Source organism: Trichinella spiralis (assembly GCF_000181795.1).
Source record: "Trichinella spiralis strain ISS 195 chromosome Unknown Scfld610, whole genome shotgun sequence".
In the NCBI taxonomy this organism is placed as follows: Eukaryota; Metazoa; Nematoda; class Enoplea; order Trichinellida; family Trichinellidae; genus Trichinella; species Trichinella spiralis.
Window position 1 is genome coordinate 46,166 of NW_003527549.1, and position 7,811 is coordinate 53,976.

Below are 7,811 nucleotides of genomic sequence, written 5' to 3' on the forward strand. Positions count from 1 at the left end.
CCAGAAAAGATAATAATCTGTCAGTGCTGTATCAGGAGGCGAATACGGTAGGTTCGGTAGAACTATCCAACCGAGCTCCTTCCTGAAGTAAATGCACGATGAATGTCCCGTAGGCATGCATTTTTTCTGTTGGACAAGCAAACCATCCGGTTGCTCAGATTCTTTCTGTGATGCTATTACCTTCATACGTGATGTACATTTGCTGCACTATACGCTCATCATTCATCGTGTTATTTTTTTGAATCACTTGCACTTTTTCAACAGAGTGGAGGTGACGGGCAATGGTATCCTGAGAGTATATTGCTATAATTTTTATAATTTTATTTCAGTAAAACACAAAAAAACAATTATTATTATTTATTTCGATAAAGAATTAAATATATAAATGAAAATTAAATGTGACATCAATAAAGAAATAAATGATCTTTTAAATGTGAATATAACAAAAAAATAAGTGGAGTTAAAGAATCATCAGACACTAGTTAGAGATGAATTATTTGCAGCATAACATCCGTTGGTGGTACATTACGGTTCTCTCTGGAAATTATCACTGGCTTCATTTGCACCATTATTCTATTCAACGGTGAATCTCTTCTCACAGCAACAATCTTCTTACACGCCATTTGTTGCGCATTGCGGCCACAGCGATATTCGCCACTTGGAACTTTGGAATAAAATCGAAGCGGAACCGATTTGAAACAGCCGATATCTTTTAATACTTGATTGTGCCGTATTTCCCTACGACGTCTCCAATCGGTATTTTTCGCCTTTCTGTACAGCAAAATTAAGTACAAAATGGCGACCACCATCGCGATCCATTGGATCACTGCTGCCATCCTAATCACATACTGAAACCGTTTTACGAACTCGCAATTGAACATTCGAAAATCAAACATTCTGAAAGAGAACGAAAATTACAAAATTTTACCCTCTAAATTGTTCACTTACTTGACGTCAGAGGAGCGTCCTGTTCGTCAAAAAAGGCAAAACTGATCGCAAATCCCGTTAATCGCTGCTTATATATAGCTAGAGTTTAATGTACTTTAAACGTTTTTTTGTTTTAAATTTGATCAATGAAGCTTTTTGTTTAAATTTACCTCCAATGTTTATATATTTTAAATTTACTCTAAATTAACCCTTTGATGAATTGTTGGGGTGTAGAACACCCCAGGCGGTTTTGTTTTCGATGCAGTTTGTCAATTTTTATTTTTATAGTCTGAAGCTTTGTGACTTCGCTTTTGAAACAGTAACACATATTTTGAAAAGAAATGCAATACTGCAGATATTTTTGTTCGGTCAATGGAACATCGTAAATTTGAAAAATACATTGCTGGATTCTTGGGGTGTAGCATACCCTCACATTACAAAAACACGTGTGAAAAGCTTAAAATATCTTCAATTATTATGAAAGTTGCTTTAATAGATTGTAAAAAGATAGTTGTATATGACGGCATTGAAATATTTTCACTCTTAATAATTTTGAAGACTTTTATTGGTAAAAATTGCAACAAAATTATCGTTAGAAAATCGTCATTTTTAGTTTTTTTCTTCGTGTAGATTATGTTTCGCAAAATTCATGAGACAAGTAACAGAGTTGAGTATAACACGTTATTCTGCGCATTTTGAGACTAAAATTCAGATCTCTAGTCATTTTTTGGTGTTCTGATACAACTACGTTTTTCTAAGCCATTTCTATAGTTTTAGCTTAAAGATATGGAAAAGTGTTGAGCAGGAATTCTAATGTGAGGTGTGGCGCACCCATGACTCCAACAACGTACTCAACGCCAACAATCCATCATAAGGTTAAGCACTTCATACTACAGAAAAACGTACAATTGTTTTTGTCGCTCTAGAGGTGCTGGAAGATTTTCTTCTTCACCAATTCATACGACTTCCAGCAACTTGCTTTTACTAATTGTGATGAATTCTGAAATGTATAAAATTTTGAAATAATTAATGATTAAGTCAATAGGAAAATCTTTTCTTTAATTCTTATATATCAAGCTTTCAAATTGTCGATGACGTGTTATGCTTGACTGTATAATGAAAAGCCCAACATTATTTTCAAAAAATTTAAAAGTTTGCGGAGCTTCATTAGCATTTATTCAGTACTATAGCCTACAAATTCTAAAATTTACTAATTATTTAATCAGCACATTATCAATCTGTTCAGCATCTACCTGATTATTTACACTTATAATTAATTGTCTTAAACAGCGTTTCTGAAATGGGGTTCCGTGAGTGCGTCCAGGGGTTCCGCAAAATATTGCCACAAGTGCAAATTGTCTGAGGATATGTCCAATCACTTTGCCCACTCACAACGATGCCTTCACGAGGTCAAAGTATCTACCTATATTTTTCTCCGTTGTAGAAATTTGAGTGCGAGTCATTGTTTCTCTAATTTACCTGAGTTCTATTCATTTTTACTGTAGCTTTCAGCTGTTACTTCTTTTGTCATTCCCTCTGTTTTTCTCTTATTCAATCAAGTATTAATTATTTATTTTGTTTTCAACATCCTGGATGTGGCAGTTTTTGCAAAGGACACGTCCAAGCAATTCTGACTTTACTAGTGACTAGGAAGTGCTGCCTTCTGATGACTTACAGGTACCATTGAAAAAAAGAACACAAAGAAGGTCCGTTTGTACAATAGAAGTTATTTCTCAATGGGCATTAATTGGATTGGTGATCCAAGTTGCCCTATTCCCTTATACTTTGTCTGTGGCAAGCAACTTTCAAATGCAGCAGTGGCTCCAGCAAAATTAAATGGACATTTCATGACAAATCACAGTCAAGTAATCATATACAGATTGATTTCGAAAACAACATCCTGTTGACCCATATATTTATTTATATGACACATTGCTTCGCCTTATAAACGTCACCAATAAACAATTAATTCCAGTAGATATTATCTGCTATTCGTTATGCATGTTATTATTGTAGCCATTATTCATTTCAGCTTCACCAGCTTGTTAGAATATATTATTGTCGCATCCAGAACTGGTAAAATCCATTGAATTGACTACTACAAATAGCGAGGCGCGTAACCAGAGTAACATTATGCAAATATGATAAAGAAAATTGCCAACGGCAGTTGCTGTAAGCAGTGACCTTATTCAAACCGGAAGTGATTTTATATATAAATGTCTGTTCGTAAAGAGTTGTTGGTTGTTGAATAAATATTCACTCGAGAAAGGCGTTATCATTACTGCTCTGCGTTCGTTATTCATTTTCAGTAGCTTTGGTCAATTGGAAATATGGTTCATGGTCCTCCGAGCCGGATTGGCAGTACTAGTGGTGAAGCTACTAACGTTCATATGGAACAGGTAATAAAGAGTGCGCAAGAGGCGGCTGGGGCGCTTGAAAGGGAGCTTCTGCAGGAGTTTCCGTCGAGAGAAGCCGTCGATAAGTACCGAGGTGAGCTTGTTCATTTGCTATGTCAACGTGACAAATTAAAAACACTGCGTCATGGTACTCGTTCTTCGGTTGAATGGGAGCAGTGTGCTAATTTGATTCGGGAACAAGTCGTTGCTGCGGATGAATGGCTTCGACAGAAATGTCAAGTGTCTACAGCGTTTCCAGTATGCCATAGCGACTCTATGTCTGCTGTCGCAGGCAGTTTTGATGGCTTTTCTAGGGCTACAGGGGACTCTGAGAGTTTACTGGAAGCAAAGCCGGAGAGAAAGGAAGCGCCTGAAAACATTGCAGCTGTAGCTGCATGGGAAAACGATGAAAAAGAAGGTCATCGTCGTCTGGATCAAATTACGGCTGCGATGGAATCAACAGATTTCACGGTGGCATTGCAAAGGAATCGCCTGATTCTACTGATTCAGCGCGCGGAGAAAACGGCTGAATCCCTGCGCAGATGGTGCGATGATTCACAGCTGTCAAGGGAATCTCGTATCCGCCTGGAAGAACTCAGTATTGATCTGGACGCAGCGATCATTACAGCTGCTGAAAGTCTCAATCTGCAGGAAAGCTCGTTTGTCAGTGGCTTAACAAAAGGGATCAAGAAGGATATGTCCAAAGATTCGGTTCAGAATAACAATATGGTGAGCAGTGGGAAAGAAGAACTGCCAATATGTGCTGAGCCACTGTCGACAACTTCCAATGTTGTTTTACAACGTGAGCAGCGTGAGACGTTGGGTGCGTCAACTCACAAACCCTTTGATCTGATGAAGGATGGTGGTAATTTGATCAGTGCCATTCTTGGACAGAAGGCTGAGGATCAGATCCCAAATTTCAGAGGAGGAGCTGCTGAGTATCCAGCATGGGAGGAAGCTATTGCGCCCATTCGGTATTGTAGCTTTCGGCAGCCAATCATGAAATTTAATGCTATCAAGAAATCGCTTAGTGGTGAAGCCTTGGAAATTGTTAAATGGATCGGATTAGATCAGCCGGATCCGGTCGAAGCGCTTGTAGATGCGCTGAAAAAAGAATATGGCCGACCGGAGATCGTTATCAGAGCTCAAGAAGTTCGGTTGGAGAAACTGGCGTCTCCGAAGGAAGACGATTATCCGACTCTCAGAAATTTTGTGATTGCTGTGAAGAGCATCATAGCAACAATGAAAGCACACGGTTATGACATTGAGAAGAACCCACAGTTCACACGCCAGTTAGAAAGAAAGCTGAACTGGGTGCTGGTCAAACGTTGGTGCCAAAAGAGAAACGCAGATACGCCCAACCATTTGTTGGATTTCCTTGAAAAAGAAGCAGAAATTCTACAGAAAGCTCATCTTTTGAAACCTGACGTCATCACAGGACAACGTACACCACAAGTGGTCAAGGCAAAGGAAAGAGCATTTATTGGAGTGGGAAACGTTGAGAAGAAGTCATCAGTACAACGACCTGTTGGTGCTTCGTCAGCGGCAGGAAGTGAGACAGGGGGAGTTAAGTGCCCCAAGTGCGGAAAAAATCATCTGTTGGAAAAATGTGTAAAGTTTACCTCACTGTCCGTTGGTGCCCGTTTTGCAGAAGCAAAAAGGTTAGGCGTACATTATCGTTGTTTGACGAAGCATAAAGGGAATGAAACCTGTCCAATTCCGGCTAACGAGCAGCAATGCCCAGAAGATCGAAGTTGCAGATATTGTCATCATCCACTTCTACATCATCAACGTCGAACGAAGGAGGAAGAGAGTAGTGCATCTGATCAGACGGAGAAAAGTTACATTTGCAATGATTCCGCCCACCATTTAGAATTACTGAAGGTCTTCCTGAGAGGTCCAAGAAAGACAATTTTGACGACTGCGTTGATCGACAGTGGGTGCAGCAGGACATTTGTTGATGAAGATCTTGCCAAAGATCTTGGGCTGAAGGTGAAGACAGCCGCAATGATCCTGCAGGGGATTCACGGAGCGAAAAATGTCGAAGCCGCAAGAGTCAGTTTGGACATAGCCGGGTTGACACGTGAATGGTACAGCGTGTCAAATGCAACAACATTAAAGAAATTGCGAATTCCTGGCGGTGAAGTGAAATGGGCTGATTGGGCAAAAGATCAACCAAAATTTGCAAAGCTGCCACTGGAGAATGTCAGTTATGCTGACGTTAGAATTTTGCTTGGGCAGGACGTCAAAGAATTGACAGAGAATGTTTGCACAATGAAAGTGAAGTCTGACGACAAGAAATATGCCGCCTACCGATGCAAATTGGGTTGGACTATTTCAGGACCGAGGTTACCTTCAGACAAGGAAGCGGTTATGTACTGCTGCATTATCAACGATGAAGTCGACCACGGGACAGCCTTACTGCAAGAATTTCGGAACTTCAACTCTTTGGAAGGATTGGGCATTACTGACAAGTCGATAGGACTTAGTCGTCGTGAAACGGAAGATCTGGAGCATATGCAAAATGGAACTGTAGTTTTGAGCGATGGAAGGTTTCAAATCCCGATGCTCTGGAAATGTCCAGGAGGAGTGCCTCCTTCAGAGGAACAAGCAAAACGGCGTCTAATTTCTCTGCAGAAGAAACTGCGGTTAAATCCCAGGCTTGGTGAATTGTATGAAAAGAGCATTCAAGATGATGAAGCGAAGGGTTATATACGCCGTCTGTCACCAATGGAAGCAGCAGACCTCAGGAAGCGTCGTCATTGGTTTCTACCACATTTTGCTGTGTTCCATCCAGACAAAGCAGATAAGTGTCGCCGAGTACTTGATGCAGCTGCACGCAACGGAGGAGTATCTCTTAATAGTCTTTTGAACACTGGTCCAAATCTCATCACGTCGTTATTGGGAGTTCTAGTTCGATTCAGATGTGGCCGCATTGCAGTGAATGCTGATGTTAAAGAAATGTTCAGCCAAGTTGCAGTTCCACCTGCAGATTCTGATATGTTGGCATTTCTATGGACCAGTAGTGTAGACAGAGAACCTGACGTATATGTTAACCAGAGACACGTCTTCGGTGCTACGTGCTCGCCAGCTGTGGCGAATTTCGCTTTAAGAGAAGCCGTGAAAGGAAAAGACGCGGCTATTGCTCAAATTGTCAATGAGGCATTTTACATGGATGATTTATATTGGAGCGACGACAACGAAGATGTGGTAATTCAGCGATCGCAAGAGCTAAAAACCGCCTTTAGAGAAGCTTGTTTTGAGCTCAGCAAGTGGGTTTCGAATTCTAGAAAGGTTATCGAAACATGGCCAATGGAAGAAAGAGCTTCCGTTGTGAAAGAGCTTGCTGGAATGGACAACATCCAGTTACCAAAGGTAAAGGCTTTGGGCGTCGCATGGGACTGTGAACAAGACAGTCTGACGTTTGCGTGCCGTCGCCAAGGAGAAAAAGCCAAGACCCTATCAGAAGTCTTGTCAATCCTCACATCAGTTTTTGATCCCCTTGGCATCGTCGGTCCATTTGTTCTAAAGGGTAAGCTTATTATGCAGGCAATCTGGCAGGTTCACCCAGAGTGGAAAGCGCCGCTTTCAGAAGAATGGGAAGCAAAGTGGCAACAGTGGGCAAGCGATGTCAAGGTGGTAGCCACGGTGTCAATTCCAAGATGGTACGGAATAGACAGTGGCAAACCTTCGACGATGCATGTCTTCGTTGACGCAGCAACTGTTGGCTATGGAAGCGTAGCCTATTTGGCGCAAGGAATGACTACGGCATTCGTCGCCGCGAAAAGTCGTGTTGTGAACCCATTGAAGACGACAACTGTTCCAAGATTGGAATTGCAAGCGTTCATCGTTGGCGTTCGCCTGGCGGACACTTTGTTGAAGGAACTGGAAAACAGGTTGGTCATCGGACGAGTTGTGTTTTGGTCAGACAGTCTCGTTGTACTGTACTGGATCACATCGATGAAAATCGCTTTCTACCATTTGTCACCAACCGTCTCAAAAAAATCTACGAAACTTTGCAATCATGTGAATTTAAGTGACCTACACTTGCAACTCAAAAATGTTCCTTCTGATGCAAACCCCGCAGATTTGATTTCCACATGAATGGATGCTACATGCTGGATTTACCAGCTTGATTTCCGGACCACCGGCCCTTTGTTTCTGACAACGGAACAGGAATGGCCATCAACAATTGCCAAACCGCCCCACTATGATTTGTATTTCCTTGCTGCCGCTATTCACTTTTTTGTTGGGATCAACAGTGCTGACGCAGATAAGTGTAGTACTGTTCGCTGAGTTTTTAGCACAGCGGCTTCGCAAAGACACTTTGAACTGTCATAGACTTCCATAGAGAATAGAAAATATCGTAAAATAGGTGTTTCGCTCGTAAGATGGCTATGTGCGGTCAGCTTTCTCTACGACTTCAAACGGCTAAGGAAATTGGTACTAGACATCCCGACGTTGTTTGCAATCTTGGATGAGATCAGC

The 7,811-nt window shown here is 41.4% G+C and overlaps 2 protein-coding genes across 2 annotated transcripts; both read right to left on the reverse strand.

Moving 5' to 3' along the window:
• Positions 1–31: 31 nt before the first annotated feature.
• Tsp_09805 (hypothetical protein) lies at positions 32–1,255 on the reverse strand. Its single transcript, XM_003370542.1, has 4 exons — positions 1,137–1,255; positions 510–897; positions 181–289; positions 32–153 (listed from the first exon to the last, which is right to left on the reverse strand). The coding sequence occupies exons 1-4, from the start codon at positions 1,253–1,255 to the stop codon at positions 32–34; spliced, it is 738 nt and encodes a 245-aa protein (XP_003370590.1).
• Positions 1,256–6,082: 4,827 nt separating this feature from the next.
• Positions 6,083–6,720, reverse strand: Tsp_09806 (conserved hypothetical protein). Its single transcript, XM_003370543.1, is given in 3 exon segments — positions 6,083–6,468; positions 6,563–6,609; positions 6,629–6,720. The coding sequence occupies 3 exon segments, from the start codon at positions 6,718–6,720 to the stop codon at positions 6,083–6,085; spliced, it is 525 nt and encodes a 174-aa protein (XP_003370591.1).
• Positions 6,721–7,811: the final 1,091 nt, after the last annotated feature.